Source organism: Cydia splendana, chromosome 8 (assembly GCF_910591565.1).
Source record: "Cydia splendana chromosome 8, ilCydSple1.2, whole genome shotgun sequence".
Lineage (NCBI taxonomy): Eukaryota > Metazoa > Arthropoda > Insecta > Lepidoptera > Tortricidae > Cydia > Cydia splendana.
The window spans coordinates 2,467,996-2,492,303 of record NC_085967.1 but is presented as its reverse complement, the minus strand read 5'-3'; the positions used below and the strand labels follow the sequence as shown (position 1 = coordinate 2,492,303).

Genomic DNA, 24,308 nt, shown 5'->3' with positions numbered 1-24,308 from the left:
GGCCTACTCGGCCTTAGAGCAAATCCGCCACTGCCTCAGGGTCGCGTGGATCCGCTACGCCCGTTTGTTATAGTTTTTAACTAGGACGCTTGTCACTGGAGCCTAAATTAAATTAAAAAAATAAATATAATTTATTATCAGGCGACTAAGGCCCATAGATACATACCTTACAAACTAACATACGTACAATAGTAAAAATCTTACAAGTTAAAAATTATTTCGGCGTCACCGAAAACCATAAACACCGAAGTTCGCAAATTGCGAACATCTTTCTCTGTCACTGTAATTACTCCTTTATAGGAGTAAAAGAGAAAGATGCCCGTAATTTGCGAACTTCGGTGTTCACGGTGGTAGGCCATCTGTGCGAAAAGAGAAGAGTCGTGAAATGTAAAGAAACTAGTGATGTGCCGTTCCCAGTAAATTTTCCAAAGAGGGTAAGCCCTCATTCGCACGAGCGCTTTTTCAACGCGCGTTAGAATGAAACAAATGTAAACATCTGTATTTGTTCACACGATGGTGGTGGCGCTTTTTATCAAGCCTTGTTTTTTTTTTCGACTTTAAGCGTTGGTCGTTAAATCGAATTTAGCGTGTGAACGGATTCATCCCCTTTTGTAACGCGCGTTGAAAAAGCGCTCGTGCTTATGAGGGCTAAATTCCCAGTAACGTTTCTGGTATCGTCCCAAAAGTCAGTAAATTACGATAAACTTCTATTTTTCTTTTATTATCTATGTGTTTTTTTTATTATTATAACAATTTATAAATTTGTCTGTAATGTTTAAGGACTTTGGATTTCAATTTTTGCAATTATTTATTCTGTATTGGCTCTCATTTCACCAATTTAAACATGCCGAAATAAATACATACCTATTTATGAAAACTTACGTTTAAGTACGTAGTAAGAATTGTGTAAAACCATAAAGGAAGTGGTAAAACTGGTTCTCATCGTGCCGACATCATGGTCACCCTAATGAGTTTGACAATGTCTAACTTGTATTTTTATCGTAAAATGTAATAATTGTGGCTTCCTTGAGAAACGATATTACACAATTAGAAATTATTTCACTCCCACAAACTTTAACGCAACATTTCTTCACCATTTTTAAGAAATTTTGCATTCACGTGTTTTGTAAATATGTGACGTCCCACGGTCAAAGGTACCTTATGGCGGGTATGGAGTTATGCATACCCCAGTAATCTACAATAAATAAGCTATCGATAACACAAAAGATCAACCTTCTAGGTTGCGTAGTTACAGAGATATGATTTTTTGAAAATAATGTTGTGAAATGAGCAACTTTACGATAGAGAAGTTTTAAGTTTAGCCGCCTAAAAAACTATGTTCCTGAAGTAAGTTACATAGTTGACTACAAATAATAATGCCTTATATATCTGAGATTAAAAAAATATTGCGACTTGTTCTGTAATGCAAATAGAAACTTTTGATATCGACTGATTTATGTGTATACTAACCAATCTCTTGAAAATAAAGTTTTATTTCATTTTCACGATTGATTGCAATGAGCTCTCAAGATTTAAATTTTATCTATTAGAAAACGACACTGACAGACAGTTTAAGCAAAAAACAATACCGATTTAGAGGTGAAAATGTATTTTCTGACTTTTTCATATAAAATCACAAAATTGAATATTTTTACTTTTAATGTGACACACAATCAATTTTTCTGAGCACATATGAAAGAAATTCTGTCATTCAAATGAAATAAATCCTAAAACCCCAACTAAATACTATATTTAACCCCTTATGCCACTTTAAACTTACATAACAATAACAGTATTTGCTCCATACATTTACGAAAAGGTACCTTATGGAAATAAATCTAATAATACATCACTACAAAATATCAATCATATTATAGTTTATCTTTTATGAATAGAAAATATTAATTTACATTAAACTGCCCCCAATTTAATTAGTTCTTCGTCATAATAATCTTAAAAAAGACCAATAATTTGTATGTAATGAAAAGGTACCTTGTGGTCAAGTTACATGATGAGGCATGATGATGATGGAACAGTTAGGATAAACTAATAATATTTTGGGGTTAAGATGGTATAAATCGTCTATTTCTTATCAATAATATATTTCGGTTGCTATTGAAGATAAGCGGCATTGAGGTTCAATGACCTCAGATATTCCATAAGGTAATGCGTCGGGTATTGGCATTTTTCAGCAAACCAATGGCTGATTTACTGCATGCGACCAAACCAAATGAAGATTATTCTAGTTAAGAAAGACTTGACGAGAGTAACTTTGGTATAATAGCAGTTTACTTGGATTTGTGATGTCGGTCTATGTACGGTTATAATATTTGCGAGGCGCCCCAACCAGAACTGAAATTATCAAATTAGTTTTGCAGAATGCTAATACAGTTCTCTACCAAACTTCTTTTCCCGTATTGACTAGTTTTTTTGGGAATTTTCAATCTTTTTTCCATAAGGTACCTTTTCTACTAAACTCTGAGACGACATTACTAGGCTTATAACTAACTTATAACAAAAATAAAAACAGGTAAACAAACGTTACGCATTAAGGTTTCAGATCACACAATAAAAAAAAATTGAGCATTTTTCACCTCTTTACAAAACATTTAATATCTCCGAAACTAGAAACCCTCATAAGGTACCTTTTCCCGTGGAACGTCACATATGTCATCAGGTTAGGGATACCAATTAATATTCAAACTTACTACTACGATGTCTACCATATAAAAATTAGTGTTTTTTATTGTTGTGCACATGCTTGGTTAAATCAGTTAATAATATTGACATCATAATTATTTACAAATTTCCTAAGAGATATCAGAACCGTACTCTGAATATAGCACTTAAATAATATAAGAAGGTATTTAATTTTAGTAGTATATTGATATAAATACTACCACAATGGTATATTTTTAACATTGGCAACATGTGCGAGTGAGACACCGCGGCCCACCTTTGCTATCTCAAGTGGACCGTTTTCTCTGTACTGGTACGAACGTCTTTCTGGCTCTGTGATAAGGTTCAATTTAGTATGGCAAAAAAAGTGACAGTTCACTCCTTCTTATAACTCCTTGGTCCACATGAGAAGTCAAGGTGGGCCGTTGCATCTCTTTCTAATTAGGGTGACCATAAGTCATATGTATGTGGGATATTAGGAAAACATTGAATATATAGTTTGGCCAGGATCTTTTCTTATTCGTGCATAGTTATATTAGTTATAAAGAATCATACTGTCTTTTCGCTGTCTATAATACTAGTATTATGGCCTAAAAAGGGATGGATATAGTTTTTTTTTCTGTTCTGTACAACGCTTCACACAACCTTAGGTACTTAATTTAGTTGTTCTAAAAACTGTTATTAATAGGCGTAGATGCTGGACCACGAACATGGTCGATCCTCAGGAAGGTGGTCCGCCGTAACGTCTGTCAAGAATACAGGTATGAGTGAGAGAGATAGAGAGACAGATATGCTGACAGAACCAGAGGGTCTACCGCGAACCGCGTTCGACGTGTCGTCCCTCTGCCATACTTACGTACGAAAGTGCTACAAAGAGGCAACACGTCGAAAGCGGCTCGGGGTAGGCTCCCCCCCCCCCCCCCCCCACTGTCCTTAGAGCCTTTTACAGTCTTTGCCGCGTTAGGTCCCAGGCCCTTCATAACAAGCACAACAAGCACTAGCCGCCCCTTTCTCAGCACCCATCATATAGACTGCCGCTTAAAATATCTGGCCGCCCTAGGCCCGGGCCTACTCGGCCTTAGGGCAAATCCACCACTGCCACAGGGTGGCAATTATTTATGCTGTATTGGCTCTCATTTCACCAATTTAAACATGCCGAAATAAATACATACCTATTCATATAAACTTACTTTTAAGTACGTAATAAGAATTGTGTAACACTGATTCTCATCGTGCCGACATCATGGTCACCCTAATGAGTTTGACAATGTTGACTTGTATTTTTATCGCAAAATGTAATAATTGTGGCTTCCTTGTGAAACAATATTCCACAATTAGAAATTCTTTCACTCCTACAACCTTTAACGCAACATTTATTCACCATTTTTAAGAAATTTTTCATTCACGTGTTTTGATAACATGTCATCACACGTTAGGGATACCAATTAATATTCAAAGTTACTACAATGTCTACCATATCAAAATTAATGTTTTTTTTTTGTTGTGCACATGCTTGGTTAAATCAGTTAATAATATTGACATAATAATTATTTACAAATTTCTTAAAAGATATCAGAACCTTAAATAATATAAGAAGGTATTTAATTTCAGTAGTATATTGATATAAATACTACCACAATGGTATATTTTTAACAATGGCAACATGTGCGAGTGAGACACCGCGACCCACCTTTGCTATCTCAAGTGGACCGTTTTCTCTAGTCTGGTAAGAACGTCTTTCTGGCTCGGTGATAAGGTTAAATTTAGTATGGCAAAAAAAGTGACAGTTCACTCCATCTTATAACTTCATGGTTGTAGCACAGTATAATAGTACTACCGTACAGAAAGGACACTTCCTACAAATCCGAAGTTTGACAGTGATTCGGGGACGAATCATGGCTATCCCTTTCTAATGTATGGCACCATCCCTTTCGGCTATTTAGGCCTCATTCTAACGAGAGCTTTCTCAACGCGCGTTAAAAAAGCGCTTGAATCCGTCCGCATGCTAAATTTAATTTAACGACCAACGGTTAAAGTCGAAAATCCAACAACGCTTGATAAAAAGCGCCACCGCCATCGTGTGAATAAATACACATGTAAAGTCTGTGCGGAAAGAGAAGAGTCGTGGGATTTGAGGGCGCGCCAGTGCTATTTTATGGTTTTTGCTATGCTGCACCACTGCAACACTGGTCACGTGATTATAGTACGACACTATAAAGGTCATGATACTTGAATCCCTTTTGTTCCGGTTTTTTACCACGGCTTACTAAACGGACCCTGGTAGTGGTGTCGGCTCGTCAACTCAATCCTCTGATTTAGCGCAGGCACTAGTTTTCTTTTTAAAACACACTCTTGTTTTTATGTCTCAGATACTAAAAGTGACAGTCCGATTGACAAAACTGCTAAAACTAGTTAAGAATCTGCCCAATACAACTGTAATTTTAGTACCAAACAAGATAGAGTCTCATTTATGTACTGCCTAATCTGTGCAGTCCAACAGTTATTTTAATACAAAACCGGGTAGATCGGGTAGAAATTGGGCAATAGAACTGTAATTTTACTATCTGGGATATATTTCACCCATTGTAAACTTGACTTGTAATGTATGTGTACATTATTAATAATAAATATGAATATGAATAAAAATAGTGCATAAGTAGGTAGGCCTTATTGGGATATGTCCGGTTCTCTCACGATATTTTACTTCACCCAAAAGTCACTGCTAAATATGAAATATAATTTCGTAACTAACAGAACCTAGTAAACGAACTTACAAATAAAGAAATATTTTATTAGAAAAAGTTTTATTCAGAACCTAGTAAACGAACTTACAAATAAAGTAATATTTTATAAGAAAAAGTTTTATTCTTAGTAATCGAAGTCTAAATTAAAATTCAATGTCACTTATGTTTGAGCTAGCTTCAGAACAACCAGGGACACTCATAGAACTATCTTCATCTGAACTGGATGTGCTTGAATCCGGCACGCAGATTACGAATTCTTGCATATCACCTACTTAGCGGTCTTTTATCGTAGGTAGGTAGGATTACACAATCCTGAAAAAAGAAATTACATATAAATGCCAAGTATCAAGACTATTTGTCAGTTATTTTAAAGATCATGAATGACCTGCATATTATGAAAATTAATATATTTTGAATGAATATACTTACCGATTATGTACTGGAGACAAGTTACTTAGGGGGCTTATTAAATAGGTAATTATTTAATATGAAATACAACATCAATACCCGTGAATAGCGGAAACACGTTCCGAGACTTTTTGTAAGTCGATAGTCGGCTTTTAGCCGTTTTCTTCCCGCTGACAAAACCGAACAATGTTAAATATAATTTTCCTTGTGGTTTTATGTACGGTTTTAACGTGTTTTGAAAATATTTTATACGTAAAACTTGCGGTTTTTGTTAATAAAAATATACAATGACAGAAGTTTGTTTACTTTTTACAAGACAGGTGTCAAGGGTTTGATTGCCATATAAAATTTAAAATGTTAGTTCCAGTTTCTGCCACGACTCTTCCCATTCCGCACAGACTCTATCGATTTGTGTCATTCAAAGGCTTTTTTAACGCGCGTTGCAAAAGCGCTCGTTGAAAGAGGCCGGGTTGTAAAATTCAAGTCTTTATCTTATCTGTGCTCGTGCACACAAAAGAACGTCAAGTGGTGCCAATCCTATAGGCCCACACTATCGCACCGCACCGCGACCTTGGTGCATCAGTACTTTTCAACTTCTCTACTACAACTTCAAATTTGCCGTCTTTTTTTACGAAAGCTGGCTTCCCAGAGTATATCTTTTGTGGTATAGAGTTAAGAGTAATAAATAAAAAAAATAATAAATATGGACACAACACTGAAATACTTAATTTATTAAACTAAACATAGGTATTAAAAATTCCACTTTGCAAATACATGAAATGTTGCTACCCAATAATTTTCTCTTTAAGTTCCTTTAGCTCTTTCGCATGTATCCACTTGATGCCCGTTGCTGACGCAGCGCTCGATGGCCGGGAAATTATTCTGGAAATAGGATACTGTAACACCTCACCTCTACACAGTTGGCCATTGTAGGTATTTAGGCAAAGATTAATTTCTTTTGCGATATTAATTGGGTTTGGGCTCACACTTTCAGTCTGCAAACGCGGCAGCGCAATACGAATATTTGGATAAATAAGGCCCGGTGTGTAGCGGGGCAATGTGCGTTCGCATGAGAAGAAGATTGATTTATTCATGGTCTAATAAAACATGGTCTTCTATTCCCAGAGAGACACGGGCCTACGTCACAATAACATTGCCACTTTATTTCAACATAACATGTTACATGGGTACATTATACCTATGGTTAATAAGTTAAAATATTTCTTTATAATTTTATAATTTTCATTTATAATGTATTTTATCTTACATTTTACAATAACACGTTTTTTTTAATTATTCGTTAGCAATATCTTCCGATTCACGAAAGAAATTTCAGACGTTCGGGTAATTCTGTTTAGATTACTGGCAACACAGGATAGCGCTGTCACATTTGACAATTCGGATCTAGATAACTTCATGCCCTGACCGTCATCCTTGTCGAACGCGTGTTAATTGTTATTTCCTTCTCGCTCCGTGTCAGCAGTCGCAGTGTTTTCCAAACTTTTCACGTCGTAAGCTTGGTAATTAATGTGTAACTGTGAATTAGTTTTTCAAACGTTTGTCTTGTATAGATAAATAAAGTTTAATTTAATACATTAGATTTGTTTTATTTTACTATGTTTCTACATGGAGAACTTAAAATTAATGCCGTTAAAATAATTTTCACCGTTGGTTAAAATTCTCCCACATTTTAAAGTTTGAGAACCTGTAAACAGCATGATGGCGTAGGCCCGTGTCAGTTAGGTCATACGCGAATCTCGGAATAGAGTACCAGGCGGAGTATATTATTATACCATGGATTTATTGGCCTTGATCGTTTTTGCTTCTATTGTGGCTAGACTGGGCAGGTGTGCAATGAAAAGAAAGGTTCTAGAATAAGATCATCGTTTAAGATCATTAATCTTAGATCAACCCATCATCGAATAGAGATAGCCGGTAAGTACCTACTTTCTTTATCAAGTTTAGACCAGAAGGGGGCCAGGCGTCAACATTTTTAGATTTTCATGGAATTTGATGATGGATACTTACTCTACTTTCTTCCCAAGAAGATTTTCTATCCGAGGCTTGATGAAAATCCAGGGGCCTTGGTTCTTGTGCTCTTCTTGACAGAAACAGACGCGGGCCTTCTGGTAGCGGCAGTACTCCTGAAGAAATTATAGGTATTGTAGTTGTACCAAGCTCCGAGAGTTAAGGTGCGTATAGATCTACCAATGCACCGCATGAATGCTTAAGATAGCGCAACTCACGCAAGGCTCGCATAATGCGCGCAGCACACGTTACAACAGCAAGTCTAATGTGCGCATTCACGTTTCATTCATAAAAGGGCGTTCTCAGAAATAAATATTGAAACCCTGATTCTTTCACATCTGGACGTTCTTGGGCTCATTCTACTCAGAATCGACAGCATTCTCCATCCCACCATTAAAAAAAGATGTCCCAAAATGTCCATTCCATTACGTCACGTTTTAGTATGAAAAATTTTTTCACTTATATGTGCGTGACGTAGTGGAATGTACAATTTTCATACAAATTTTTGGGACATTTTATTTTATCATCAGAATTGAATATGCTAGTGATTCTGAGTTGAAAAAACCCAAAAACACCGGGATCTGTGAGAATCGGGTTTACGATATTTATTTCTGAAAACGCCCAAAAGCTTCTTTAGAGGCAATTCTTAAATGAAGGAATGGAACCTACGGGTACACTACATAATTCCGAAATATTTTATGCCGAATTTTAAAATATCGAATTTTATTATTCCGATTTATAAATGCTCGACCCATCAAAATTCCGATTGTCGTAATTACCGAACGATGAAAATCACGAAGTTTTATATTTCCGAATAGTAAAACCAATGATTTTTTTAATTCCGAACCACATCATTCCGAATATAACAATTCCGATAGGGAGAAACACCGAATTTAACATTTACGATTTTTGATATCACGAATTCCGAATTGTCATAATTCCGAAATTTTGAATTCCGATTTGAGGTGATTCCTATTTTTTAAATTCCGAATAACGATATTCCGAATTTGTTGTTAATAAATAAAGGTACCTACGTTTCTACGGGGGGCAGCAGTTCTAACGTAACCTAAACCTACTTTTTTAAAAACAGTTATTTACTGTAGGGGTCGCAGTTCTAACCTAACCTATACCTACTTTTCTGTAAGCAGTAAGTTTCTAGGGTAGGGAGGGTCGCAGTTCTAACCTAACCTACACCTACTTTTCTAGTAGCAGTTGGTTTCTGTAAAGGTCGCAGTTCTAACCTAACCTAACCTAACCCATTTTTCTAGTAGCAGTTGGCTTCTGTGAAGGTCGCAGTTCTAACCTAACCTAACCCACTTTTCTAGTAGTAGTTGGTTTCTGTAAAGGTCGCAGTTCTAACCTAACCTAACCCACTGTTCTAGTAGCAGTTGGTTTCTGTGAAGGTCGCAGTTCTAACCTCACCTAACCCACTTTTCTAGTAGAAGTTGGTTTATGTAAAGATCGCAGTTCTAACCTAACCTACATTTCTAGTAGCAGTTGGCTTCTGTGAAGGTCGCAGTTCTAACCTACCCTAACCCACTTTTCTAGTAGCAGTTGGTTTCTGTAAAGGTAGCTGTTCTAACCTAACCTAACCCATTTTTCTAGTAGGAGTTGGTTTCTGTGAAGGTCGCAGTTCTAACCTAACTTAACCCACTTTTCTAGTAGCAGTTGGTTTCCGTAAAGGTCGCAGTTCTAACCTAAGCCACTTTTCTAGTAGCAGTTGGCTTCTGTGAAGGTTGCAGTTCTATCCTAACCCACTTTTCTAGTAGCAGTGGTTTCTGTAAAGGTAGCAGTTCTAGCATGTCCAAATGATTTAAATGCATTTTTTTTTGAGTTTACAAAAGATCGAATTTCTGAATTCCGAATTTCTGATTTTCGATCGGTCAATAATTTTTTGGAATAGACAAATTCGGCAAAAAAAAAATCGGATTTTTAAAAAATCGGAACTTTAAGCTTTCGTTTATATGACAATCGGATTTTAAGTATTCGGAAATAGCTAGGGCAGTCGTGATTTTCTTCTTTCGTGGTTTTCAAAGTCGTGATTTCGATATTTCGGACGTATAAAAAATCGTGATTATGAAAATCGAGGTTATGAAAGTCGGAAAAACATATTTCGGAATATTTGGGTGTTCCCGGAACCTACACCTGGGAAAATCCCGTACAGCACCTATACATTATTTAAAATACTACATGCAGTTTTGCAAGGGCAGGATTCAAGGTCTCATGTTTATTTAAACATTTAACATAAACATTTGTTTATTTTTATAATTTAAAAATAAATTAATAGAAAGTATTCAGATGACGAGGTTATGTCAATAATTTCTCTACCTTGAGCACAATATCGTAGGGGAACGGATAAATCTGCTCTATACGGCACATGGCAATTTTGTCTTCCATCTTCTTCTCCTTGCGAAGCTCGTCGATGGTGATGGCAACCTTGCCCGAGCAGAAGATCAACTTCCTCACGCCATCAGGCTTTTTGCTTGCCGGGCCACTTTCGATGATCGCCCTTAAAGATGTAAGGATAGAAATTTAGAGGTCTTATCACTAAACGAATGGTCTAGATGTAATTTTGAATGTTGAGCGTGACAAGGGATTCTTCGTACGAATTTCAAAAAACACTGGTCTCGTGTGGCACATACCAACAACTTTTCACCTTAGCAGTTATGAACGTATAGGTAAGGGACACCATACACATACACCCGTTCACGTTCACCCATCCGCCCAAACAACCGCTGACCCATACACTCATTCATCCAAACACTAATTTACCCATACACCCGCCACACACACGTACATCTATATCCATGTACTCTTTCAAACACCTTCACCCATACACCCAAATACTCGTTTATCCATACACCCGTACATCCATACTAGAGATGCACCGGATATTCTGTTACTATCCGGTATCCGGCCTATCCGGCCCTACTTTTGATATCCGGCCGGATACCGGATGGTGACCTACTATCCGGCCGGATACCGGATAGTAACATTGCTTGATTTCGGAGTAAACAAATTGGATTTATGAAACAGTCACGGTCATAATCGTGCTTGTTAATTAAGTATTTTAAAACAATCCACTCACTTGCACGCGCACTCATTTCGAACCCAAAAACCATCGGCCGGATACCAAATATTCGGCCGATGGTCAGGCCGAACATCCGGTATCCGGCAAAACAACTATCCGTTGCATCTCTAATCCATACCCATATCCGTACCAATTCCAATTGGTATTCATTTCGATAATGATTAAAAAGCAGAATAAAAAAAAAGAAAATTTTAAATGACTAACGACTTACACGACCCTAACGCGTCGCTACTTAAATATGTAAATAGGTAGGTACCTACTCAATTAACAACACGCGTTGCACGTTGCTTGGGGACTCAAATATTTACAAAACAACCGTGGCTAAGGCGTTGTCATGGATTTATTTATATGTTTAACTTCAATCAAACACCTTGACAATTTCACTCAATCCCTTATTTTGGAAAAGGGATTTGTATTTTTTTTAATTATAAAATGATGGATTGTTATAACTGTTTTATACAAAGTTTCCATTTAGTATAGACGTCGAGGGCTTTAGAAAAATGGAGGAGTATGAATTGAGAAAACTTTTACAGACGAAAAATGGTTGTCGAATACCGAAAATGCTGCCTATTCCAAATGTCCGAATCATGGAAAATTTGCCTTTTACGCCAACACCTCCTTACAAAAGGGCTAAGGTATGTATACATTTACATATACGATGTACTTCCCACGTACCTAAAAAAATTAAAATTGACTAGAAGCCGAATGTAAAAGTCTCTAAACTAAATGTATACTATGTAACATTCGCGTTAGGGTTCATAATCGAACGATAGATTCTGTGATACTTATGTAGGTATATCAGCCTTTAAAGCACGTAACATTTAGAGCCGGATGGACCCTTTCGATGCATAATACCAAATTTGCAAAGTACCAACGCAACGGAAACAAATTACGAACCAAAGTAGTTGAAGATAGTAAAAATATCCGGTCCCTGTCACGTATCAAAAAATCGATTGAAGTCGAGGAACGAAAATTAGTGCATTGGCTCTATGTACACTTATTTACACGATTTTTTGTTTGTTTCAACTAATATCACAGTATGTATTAACACAACTCTTTACAGGAAAAAAGAGCCTATTTCCGTCAAGCGGTCGAGGAGAGCGCATCGAAGACTAAAATGAAGATCGCCCACCCACCGCCGCCGCTAGCACAGCTGCTGGATTACGACCAAGCAGAACAAGATCAGCTCATTGCCACACTGAAGAAGAGCGCCGAAAACGTCCAGCCGCCGCCCATGCTCAGAGCCTGGGAGAAAAAGATCACCGCCCTCGTACCTTCCAAACTACGCAACGCCTTCCCCACCCTCACCGAGGAACTCCTCAACGAAAGCAAAGACGAGTGGAACATCCATCTCCACGACTTAGCTGTCAAGACCATCATCAGAGATGTGCCTGGAGTCCCACGTAAGAGGTATGAAGAACCATTTTTCAAATTCAAGGGAATTACTGAAAACCATGCAAAAATGCTCAAGTTCCGGAAGAAACTAGAAGACGGCGCCTTAATCATGCATCCGTTTATAAGACTTGTTCTTGAATCGTCTGAAAAAACGTTTCCGACGGAGATTATCAATATGGCGAAATATCGAGCCAAAGGACCAATAAATTTGGTTGTGTTTAGAACAAAGATTATGGACGAAATCCGGCGGGCAGACCATTTAGTATCCAGTACTTGGTATGCTATACTCGTTCAATGGCTAAAGAATCCGAGATGTTTAAAAGGCATGCAACCTAAAAGGATCCCACAGTTCGTTCGTTGTGCGACCAAAATGATATCTATGCAAATACAGGAACTGATGCGCAGATCTATTGAGGCAATCATTAATGCTGTGAAAAATAAAGATTCCATTCCAATAATAAACTTGATTTTAGATTTCAACGGTGAATTTGTTTATGAAGAATCTCTAGAAACAGTGTTTGCAACTTATCATGATATAGTTAATGCCATATCCTTAATAGCTCAAAGGTTGATGCCAATAGAACAGTATCTTAATTTACCTTATGACTTTGATGCTCTACCGGTGCAATATAACGAGTGGTTAAATAAAGATGGACATATGAGGTTACAAAAACATTTAGATATCGTATTTGATCCACTCATTCGGTATTTAGATAAACTTCGTCTAGAATACAATATGCTATATGGACCAACAGCAAAATCAGAGCTTTTACAATTTATAGAAGACGCTGTAGAATTTGAAGAGTTTCGAGATAAGATACTGTACTTCCAAAGTGTAGATTCTGATATAACTGCAGTTGTAGAAAATGCGTATTTTAATTGCGCAGTTGTCAGTCAGCTAAAAATGATAACTGGATTAAAAAATAAGGCTTTGGAATTTATTAACGACATTATAGCAGGAATAGTGAAAGCGCACAGTGACGAAAATCAAAATATTTGTAACGAATTCGAAATGATCCAAGATAAAGCAAAGAAACAACCAAAAAATGCAGCAGACTTAATTGAACAAGGAATTTACATTACTCATGCTAAAACAGTATTAGTTGAAGCCCTGAAAGAAAGGATATCAAGACAAATAAGTATTGTTTCAAACCTGTTAGAAATGACATATCTTACCGCTGAACATGTGGAATCCAATACGCGATGTGTGAACTGGTTAAAAGACATCAAGCCAATATTCGAGAAAAACGCAGCGGACTTCGAAGCAACTAAAATGGAAATGGAAGATAATCTGATGAATAAAATAACTTACCTTAATGATGAAGTCCTGAAAATTATTCCTTATTTACAACTCCTTGACAACATGGACGATGTCAACAACACCTTAGAATATCTTGAATATTTGCGTAAGTTCGCTTACCGCTTGAGTGACTGTGATAAAGTAGTGTCATGGATAAACAATGAAGAGAAAACGTTTAAATTCCCAATTACCACATTTGCAGATTTGGAGGAAGTGAAAGACTTTATATTACCATTCTATAATCTAGTTCATTTAGTTCATAGATGGAAACGTAGCTACTATACTTGGATGGATGGTACATTCGAATATTTAGATCACCTAGCAATAGAACGAGACCACGACTCTTACTATAAAGAATTTTTAAAATTGTCAAAAGAATACAAAAATAAAATCAAGCAGCAGATCAGCGAGGGAAATGAAAGACGATTTCAGGGATTAGTCGATGATCCAGATGTGAATAATCTTCCGGCTCCTATGAAACTTTGTGCCCAGGCAATAACTGAGATTAAGGAATGGCGACCAAACGTACAAATGGCGCATATCATGTGCAATAAAGCTTTGATGCAAAGGCATTGGGATGAAATGTCTGCAATTGCTAAATTCGACTTGACTCCGAATGCTGGGACCACTTTACGGAAAATAATCAATTTTAATCTCTGGGACGACCTCGACCAATACGAAATTATAAGCATAGCCGCAACAAAAGAATTGGCCCTGGTAACAAATCTAAATAAGATGAAAGCTGAATGGGACGATATATGTTTCAAAACTAGTGAGTATAAAGATACCGGAATACATATATTATCTGGACTAGACGATATCCAATGTGTTTTAGATGAACATATTGTAAAAACAATAGCTATGCGGGGTTCCGCCTTTGTTAAACCATTTGAAACCCAAGTTAAAGGGTGGTACGAGAAAATAGTAAGAATAAACGCAACTATAGAAGAATGGGGAAAGGTTCAAAGTCAATGGTTATACTTGCTGCCCATTTTTTCCTCGAAGGATATTGTGGTACAAATGCCAGAAGAAGGAGTTATGTTCGGTGAAGTCAACACTATATACCGTCGATACATGGCGATGGTTGACACTGATCCTCATGTGACTGAAATCGCCGGAGTACTTGGAGTACTAGAAGTATTTAAAATTGCTTCTGGACTTTTAGAGAGAATCAATGACGGAGTCAATAACTACTTAGAAAAGAAGAGGCTTTACTTTCCAAGATTCTTCTTTTTATCCAATGATGAAATGTTGGAAATATTATCAGAAACTAAAAATCCGCTCAAAGTGCAACCACATTTGAAAAAATGCTTTGAAGGAATAAACAGATTAGTATTCGACCCGGATTATAATATTTCAGCTATGGTATCAATGGAAGGAGAACAAGTAGAGTTTCTCGAAAACATAAATGTACAAGCTACATGTGGATCTGTAGAAAAATGGCTTGTCCAGGTAGAAGAACAAATGGTTAAAGCTGTTAAAATGGAAACGGAATTATCTTATGATGAATATCCAAATGTAGGGCGTACTGAATGGGTTTTATCATGGGAAGGAATGGTCGTGTTATCTATATCACAAATTTACTGGGCTGTCGATGTTCACGAAGCGCTTGATACTCACAAACTAACTGTCCTTGAAACGTTTCACGAACGTTTGACCAATCAACTCAACGAAACCGTCGCTATAATACGCCGAAGTGACTTAACAAAGCTGAATAGTATTACTATAAAGGCCCTTATAGTTATAGATGTCCACGCGAAGGATGTTATAATTGAGCTAATTTCTAAAAACGTAACAGAGGTTACTGATTTTCAATGGTTGGCCCAGCTACGTTACTATTGGGAAGAAGAAAGGGTTTATGTAAGGATTATTAATGCAGTAGTTAATTATGCCTACGAATATTTGGGAAATTCTGACAGACTAGTAATAACTCCTCTGACGGATAGGTGTTACCGTACCCTAATAGGAGCATATTACCTACATTTAAATGGTGCCCCTGAAGGACCTGCGGGTACCGGCAAAACAGAAACGACTAAAGATTTGGCTAAGGCTTTAGCGGTTCAATGTGTCGTGTTCAATTGTTCTGATGGGTTAGATTACAAAGCTATGGGAAAATTCTTCAAAGGTCTCGCCTCGTGCGGCGCGTGGGCGTGTTTTGATGAGTTCAACCGTATAGAAGTGGAAGTATTGTCCGTAATAGCTCAACAAATTTTATGTATTATCCAAGCTGTGAGAGCAAATTTAGAAAATTTTGTATTTGAAGGAACGCAATTGATTTTAAACCCCGCTTGTTATGTTTGTATTACTATGAATCCAGGATATGCTGGAAGGTCCGAGTTGCCGGACAACCTAAAAGTTTTATTTAGAACTGTAGCCATGATGGTCCCAGATTATGCAATGATAGGGGAAATATCTCTTTACTCCTTTGGATTTATAGACGCACGCAATTTGTCAGTGAAAATAGTTACAACGTACAAACTTTGTTCCGAGCAACTATCTTCCCAAAATCATTATGATTATGGAATGAGAGCTGTGAAAACAGTTTTATCTGCTGCGGGAAAATTAAAGCGGAGCTTTCCTGACGAAAAGGAAAGCATTTTACTGTTAAGGTCAATCACCGACGTAAATTTGCCGAAATTCTTGTCGTTTGACGTTCCATTGTTCGAAGGTATAATATCAGATCTGTTCCCTGACATAACTTTACCAAAACCAGACTATGATAATTTTTTAAAAGCTTGTAACGAGACTTGCGAATCAAATAATCTCCAACCAATGGATTGCTTTTTGATAAAAGTAATTCAAACGTATGAAATGATGATTGTTCGGCACGGGTTCATGTTGGTTGGAGATCCTTATTCAGGAAAGTCCATGACATTGAAAATTCTTTCCGAATCTCTTACGTTAATGCATGAAAAAAATCAACCGGCAGGCTGTGCATGTACCTATAAAGTAATAAATCCAAAGGCTGTAACAATGGGACAGCTTTACGGAGCATTTGATCCAATTTCGTATGAATGGACAGACGGTATTGTTGCCACGATGTTTAGAGATTTCGCTTCAGAAGACACTCCGACCAGAAAATGGATTGTTTTTGATGGACCAGTGGATGCTGTTTGGATTGAGAATATGAACACTGTGCTAGACGATAATAAAAAACTATGTCTAACTTCCGGGGAAGTGATGGCCATGACAAATGTAATGTCAATGATATTCGAAGTGATGGATCTTGCTCAAGCCTCGCCAGCTACGGTATCAAGATGTGGCATGATTTACATGGAGTCGGTTACGCTCGGTTTTCGTCCATTTTATAAATCCTGGATAAAAACACTTAACTCTTACTGGCTTGAAGACAATGAACAATTTATTTACGATATGTGCGAATGGCTTTTTGAGCCCATGATATACTTTGTCCGAAAGAACTGTAGCCAGTTGGTTACAGCAGGGGAAGTCAATTTATTAATGAGTACCCTTCGTCTCATCGAAATGCTGATGAACAATGCTATCGAAGGCGAAGAAGATACAAAACATACCAGATGCTGGCTTCAAGCGTCTTTCATCACTGCTTTGGTATGGGGTGTAGGTGGAATATTGAACAGTGATTCCCGTGGAAAGTTTGACGATCTTGTGAAGGAATATTTCAAAGGCGAAAAGGGAATGCCGTCCCAATTAGATCGATTCGAGGTATCTATTCCCCCCGAGGGCATGTTCATTGACCATTATTACATTTATAAGGGTAAAGGCTGCTGGAAGACGTGGTCCGAAGCTGTTAAGGCCGCTCAGGTTAAAGAACAAATCAATCTTTTGCAGACTGTTATACCAACTCTTGAAACTGAAAAATATATGTTTTTACTAAACCTGCATACAAAATTTGCCAAACCGTTATTGTTGATTGGGCCGACGGGCACCGGGAAAAGTTTTTATGTCCAAAATTTTTTGATGAATAAAATTGACATGGAGAAGTACACTCCAGGTTTTATAACGTTCACCACTACTACTTCGGCTAATCAGACGCAAGAGTTGGTTATATCTAAGTTAGTGAAAAGGAGGAATAATATTTATGGTCCTACGAAAGGCAAAAAAGCAATTATATTTATAGATGACATGAATATGCCGGCTAAAGAAGAGTACGGCGCACAAGCGGCTATAGAATTGCTTAGACTTTTCTTTGACCAGAAACATTGGTACAACTTAAAGACCACTAAAAAACTGTATCTGCTCGATACACTTTTTTATGGAGCTATCGGCCCAGTCGGAGGCAGCCGGCAATTGATATACCCAAGAATGCTGCGTCATTTCAATATCTATTCAATAAACGAATTTTCTAAGGAAAGCATGACCAAAATTTTCACTACTCTTCTTCAACTTGGCTGGAGAAAAAATGGTTTCGGTCAAGACACACAGCCTGTTATTGTAAATATAATAGCAGCTACAATGGATATTTACGATAAAGCTAGTGAGGGATTGCGACCGACTCCTGCCAAATCACATTACGTTTTCAATCTTAGAGACTTCTCAAGAGTCGTACAAGGTTGTACATTGTTAAGAAAGGAATCGGCTGAGAGCAAGAAGACATTCACGAGGCTTTGGGTGCATGAAATTATGCGTGTATTTTATGATAGACTCGTAGACGAGGCTGACCGTGCTTGGTTTTATGAAGTTCTGAAACAGTCTACTCGAGAATGCATGAAAGATGCATTTGAAACTGCACTGGATACATACGCAAATGAAGAAGGTCAAGTAACAGAAGAAAATATCAAAGCTATGATGTTCGGTTGCTATTTAGACACGGACAGTGTTGAAGGTGAAAGGCGTTACGATGAACTGCCTTCAAAAGAAGCTTTTCTGAATGTTGCAGATGCAATGTTAAACGAGTACAATTCTATACACAAAGCAAAAATGGATATAGTTTTATTCGATTATGCGTTAGAACATTTGTCAAGAATTTGTCGTCTCTTATCGATGCCTTCTGGAAACGCTTTATTAGTAGGGGTAGGTGGTTCGGGTCGCCAGTCATTAACACGACTAGCTTGTACAATATTAGGTCAAAATGTTTACCAACCCGAAATAACTAAATCTTATAATGTTAAAGATTGGCATGGTGACATAAAGTTAATCCTTCGTGAATCAGGCGGTCTCAATAAAGAAACAACATTTTTGTTCACTGATAATCAAATAACTGAAGAAGTCTTCATTCAGAACTTAGACAGTCTGCTAAATTCTGGCGAAGTACCTAATATATATGGTCTAGATGAAAAACAAGAAATACTTGAGCTAGTACGTCTAGCAGCTCAAGGAGGAAACCGTAACTTAGACATCAGTCCTCTGAAAATTATGGCTTTCTTTGTTGCAAGATGCAAAACTAAACTACATTGTGTATTGTGCTTTAGTCCGATTGGCAATGCTTTTCGAACTCGATTAAGACATTATCCATCACTCGTAAACTGTTGCACTATCGATTGGTACGATAGTTGGCCTGAAGACGCGTTGACTATGGTAGCTCATCATTATATGGGAAAAGTGAATGTGTCTGATCAAGCAAAATCTGCTGCTGTTATAGCTTGTAAGCAATTCCATGTTGATGCTCGACATATATCAAAAGAATTTTATAGCCAGTATGGCAGAAAAACGTACATAACATCTGCTTCTTATTTAGATTTGATCAAGTCCTTCACGACGTTGACGAATAAAAAACAAAGAGAGCTGAAGGCAGCCAAGCTCAGATATATGAATGGTTTGGATAAACTTAGCCAAGCAGCTGATGCCGTAGAAATCATGCAGAGTGATTTGAATGAACTAAAACCTCGACTCATTATCATGGCCGAAAAGTCAGCCAAAATGATGGAAGAAATAGAAACGGAAACTCAGAGTGCTGACAAAGCTGCTGCACAAGTAAGAGCTGATCAAAAAGTTGCTAACGTACAAGCGGCAGCTGCGCAAGAACTGAAAAAAGACTGTGAGGCTGATTTAGCTCTTGCTTTACCGATATTAGAGGACGCTATTGCGGCTTTAAATACCCTGAAACCTGCTGATATTACTATTGTTAAATCAATGAAGAACCCACCAGCCACTGTCAAGTTGGTCATGGCTGCAGTTTGCGTCATGAAAGGTATACCTCCCGATAAAATTCCAGATCCTGACAATCCAGGCAAAAAAATACTGGATTACTGGGGGCCGAGTAAGAGGATATTAGGCGATATGAGCTTTTTAGAGTCTCTGAAAAACTACGATAAGGATAATATACCCATTGAGACAATGAAAAAAATTAGAAAAGATTATCTTTCTAATAAAGATTTTAAGCCCCATATTATTGCTAAAGCTTCTACGGCCGCTGAAGGATTGTGTAAATGGATAATTGCTATGGATATGTATGATGCTGTTGCTAAAGTGGTAGCCCCAAAGAAAGCTAAATTAAATGCAGCTGAAAAAGAGTTTGCTGATACTATGGCTATATTAGAGGAGAAGAAGGCAACAGTTGCTCGTTTAGAAGCTAAACTAGCTGAATTACATGAATCGTTAAGCGAAGCCAATATTCAAAAGAAAGTTCTGGAAGACGAAGTGCAGTTATGTATAGATAAACTTTGTAGAGCTGAAAAATTGCTAGGTGGATTAGGAGGAGAAAAAGTGCGTTGGACGACAGCCGCAGAAAATTTACAATTATTGTTTGACAATTTAGCGGGAGACATATTGGTTTCCTGTGGAATAATTGCCTATTTAGCGCCTTATACCTTACCGGTGAGGACTGAAATTACTGAAAAATGGTTTCAACTAATAATCCAACTGGAAATGCCGCATTCGGATGTTTTTGTCCTGAAAAATGTTTTAGGTTCTAGTATCAAAATACAAAATTGGTGCATTGCAGGATTACCTAGAGATGCATTCTCCATTGACAATGGTATTATTTTAGATAATTCTCTACGATGGTCCTTACTAGTAGATCCTCAAGGACAAGCGAATAAATGGATTAAAAATATGGAAAAATCGAATGATCTCCAAGTATTAAAATTCACTGATAATAATTACATGAAAGTTATAGAAACTTCTTTAGAGTACGGCAAACCTGTTTTATTTGATTGCGTATTGGAAGACATAGAGGCACCTTTAGATCCGATATTATTGAAACACACTTATAAACAAGGAGGCAAAGAGTTTATTTCATTAGGTGACAATGTCATAGAATATCATTCCAATTTCAGGTTATACATGACTACAAAGCTAAGAAACCCTCATTATTTGCCCGATGTTTTTAATAAAGTGACTTTAATTAATTTTGCTTTGACTAAAGACGGTTTGGAGGATCAATTACTTGGAATAGTCGTAGCTAAAGAACGTCCTGATTTGCAAGACAAACGCGAAAAACTTATAGTTCAAGGCGCAGCTAATAAAAGCGCTTTAAAACAAGTGGAGGATGACATTTTACGCACTTTGCAGGAATCAAAAGGTGATATTTTAGAGGATGAAACTGCAATTGAAGTTTTGGATTCATCCAAATTATTGGCAATCGATATTATGAAAAAACAAGAAGCAAGTATTGAAACTGAACGTGCGATTGAAAAGTTTCGGCTTGGTTATAAACCTATTGCTTCACATTCAGCCGTGTTGTATTATTGTGTCACAGAACTGCCGAACGTCGACCCCATGTATCAATATTCATTGACTTGGTATATTGGTCTTTACATTTCATCAATCGAGCGTGCTAATAAATCTAAAGTTTTGGAAAGGAGATTAAATTTTCTAAAAGATACATTTACTTATAATTTGTACAAAAATGTTTGCCGGTCATTGTTCGATAAAGATAAACTCATGTTTTCATTTATAATGTGCTCTAAATTGATGTTGTCTATAGGTGATATAGATTATGACGAATATATATTTTTAATAACTGGGGGTATTGCCGTTGAGAATCCTTTGAAGAAGCCTGCTGAATGGCTTACAGATAAAGCCTGGGACGAGATATGTCGAATTGATGACTTACCTTCCTACCGTGGAATTAGAGACGATTTAGTGAGTTCTATAACTTCATGGAAAACCGTTTATGACGACATGCACCCACAGAATAAGCCTTTGCCAGGCAAATGGAATCAGGCGTTAACCGACTTTCAAAAATTGTTAATAATCAGAGTTTTACGACCTGATAAATTAACTATTGCCATTTCTAAATTTGTAGAGAAACAATTGGGGCCCAAGTATGTTATACCTCCTCCATTTGATATTGCAAAATCATACGGGGACTCCAACTTTTTTACTCCACTAATCTTTATTCTATCTCCTGGTTCGGATCCCATGGATGCTCTAATGAAATATTGTGAGAAGTCAGGATATACAAATCGGTTTAATTCGATATCATTGGGTCAAGGACAGGGACCAATCGCAACGGCAATAATAGAAAAGGCTCAATCGGAAGGTGGCTGGGTGTGCCTACAGAACTGTCACTTAGCTACATCCTGGCTTCCGGCTCTTGAAGACAAAGTTGAAAGTTTTGATTTGACTAACACAGATTTAAGCTTTAGACTCTGGCTGACAAGTTACCCGTCTGACAAATTCCCTCAATCGATTCTACAAGTCGGTGTAAAAATGACTAACGAACCTCCAACTGGACTCCAACACAACCTGAATCGCTCTTATAATTCAGAACCATTGAAAGAACCTCAATTTTTTGACGGCTGCCAAGGAAAAGATAGAACTTTCAGTAAACTTTTATACGGGATAAGTTTTTTCCATGCTGTAGTACAGGAGAGAAAAAAGTTTGGATCGTTAGGATGGAATATTCAATATGGTTTCAATGACTCCGATTTCCAAATATCCGTTATGCAGTTACAGATGTTTTTGAATCAGTATGAAGAAATTCAGTACGTGGCAATAAAATATTTGACTGGAGAATGTAACTATGGCGGCCGCGTCACTGATGATTGGGATAGACGGCTAATAAATACACTTTTAGATGACTATGTAAATTCTGGGGTGGTAAGCGATCCAAACCATACTTTTTGTGATATTGGGCCTCAGTATGGTTTGCCCCGGAGATGTGAATATCAGGACTATTTGAAACACATAGAGACAGTTCCTGTGAATCCTCCGCCAGAAGTTTATGGGTTGAACATGAATGCAGGAATCACTCGAGACTATTCTATATCCATGGGACTGACAGAAGCGTTAGTGCTTGTTGAGGGCACAGGAACCGGTGGAGAAGGTGGAAATACAGAAGTAATATTAGTCCACATGTCTTCAGAAGTTTTGTCCAAGCTTCCCGAGATGTTCGATATAGAGTTGGCACAGAAAAAATATCCAGTCGATTACAGTGAGTCAATGAACACTGTGCTGGTCCAGGAAATGCAAAGATTTAACAAACTGATAAACGAAATCAAATATTCTTTGCTGGATTTACAAAAAGCGCTAAAAGGCCTTATTGTAATGTCACCAGCTCTAGAGCACCAAGCCACTGCGATGCTGCTCGGTAAAATACCAGAAAACTGGCGCAATGTCTCCTATCCTAGCTTAAAACCGCTACCTAGTTACGTTGCGGATCTTACAGAGAGACTCAAGATGTTGAAAAACTGGTATGATAACGGTAAGCCTACGACGTTTTGGCTTTCTGGCTTCTTTTTTACTCAGGCTTTTCTTACGGGATCAATGCAAAACTATGCTAGAGCGAAGAAGATTCCGATAGACTTACTAGTATTCGATTTCGAAGTTCGTAATGTTGATTTTGAACAAGACTCTCCTAAAGTAGGAGTGTACGTCGCAGGGCTTTTTATGGATGGTGGTCGCTGGAACCGACAAACTAATACGATTGCCGAGCAATTCACTAAAGTTTTAAATGACAATTTGCCGGCGATTTGGCTGTACCCAAAAATAAAATCAAAGTTTGAGGAGGGATCACGGTATAAGTGCCCTCTTTATAAAACTTTGGAAAGAAAGGGGGTGTTAGCGACCACTGGGCATTCGTCTAATTTTGTGTTAGCCTTTTTCTTGCCATCTGATAAACCTTCTGCTCATTGGATCAAAAGAAGCGTTGCTCTGTTATTACAGTTGGATAATTAGAGATTATTTTATTTACTTCATTAAATTCATGTCATCTTCATCGTCAAACTAATGGTACCTAACTTAAGCAGGCTCACTTCTGTCAAGTCCAGCATCAATAGAGTCTGTTCAGAAAGAGAAGAGTCGTGGAATGTATTGGGCCCCATACATTCCACGACTCTTCTCTTTCAGCTCAGACTCTATTTGTTTTTAAGTCAACAGAGATGTGCGTTGCCAAAGGCATCCTTTGAAAAATGTTCAGACTAATAAAAACCTTGATGCTTTGGCATTTGTCATCAGCATTTTATCTATTAAACCATGACAGATTGTTTGGTAAATACACATGGATGCTAATAATCATGGCCGTTGTTGCCCGTGATCATGATATTAATGTTAGTGTGCCTCTTTCAATCGAGTCCATTATACACCTGCTGATTTTTAGTTAGGTATGATATTTAGTAATCAATAATCTAGTATTGTAATCTGTATTTATTTGTACTTATTTTTACTGATAATCAATAAATCGTAGAATAGTAATGTGTGTTTTCATTACAAATACTATAATTTGTGTAGGTGATATATTTCATAAGTGTAATTTATTATTTCGTTATATTATTGATAAATTTTTCCTCGGCGATGTTGAGTG

The 24,308-nt window shown here is 37.3% G+C and overlaps 2 protein-coding genes across 2 annotated transcripts in view; one reads left to right on the top strand and one right to left on the bottom strand.

Moving 5' to 3' along the window:
* Nucleotides 1–6,562: 6,562 nt before the first annotated feature.
* Nucleotides 6,563–24,308, bottom strand: part of LOC134792642 (2-oxoglutarate dehydrogenase-like, mitochondrial) — a 55,886-nt gene continuing 38,140 nt past the window's right edge. The window contains exons 20-22 of the mRNA XM_063763893.1: nucleotides 10,188–10,368; nucleotides 7,860–7,975; nucleotides 6,563–6,713 (exon numbers count right to left, since the gene is read on the bottom strand). Of these exons, the coding sequence (XP_063619963.1) occupies nucleotides 6,617–6,713; nucleotides 7,860–7,975; nucleotides 10,188–10,368 (394 nt within the window). The 3' untranslated portion in view covers nucleotides 6,563–6,616. The remainder of the gene's footprint in view (nucleotides 6,714–7,859; nucleotides 7,976–10,187; nucleotides 10,369–24,308) is intronic.
* On the top strand, nucleotides 11,269–23,786 carry LOC134792641 (dynein axonemal heavy chain 12-like). Its single transcript, XM_063763892.1, has 2 exons — nucleotides 11,269–11,585; nucleotides 12,014–23,786. The coding sequence occupies exons 1-2, from the start codon at nucleotides 11,451–11,453 to the stop codon at nucleotides 23,681–23,683; spliced, it is 11,805 nt and encodes a 3,934-aa protein (XP_063619962.1). The 5' UTR covers nucleotides 11,269–11,450; the 3' UTR covers nucleotides 23,684–23,786.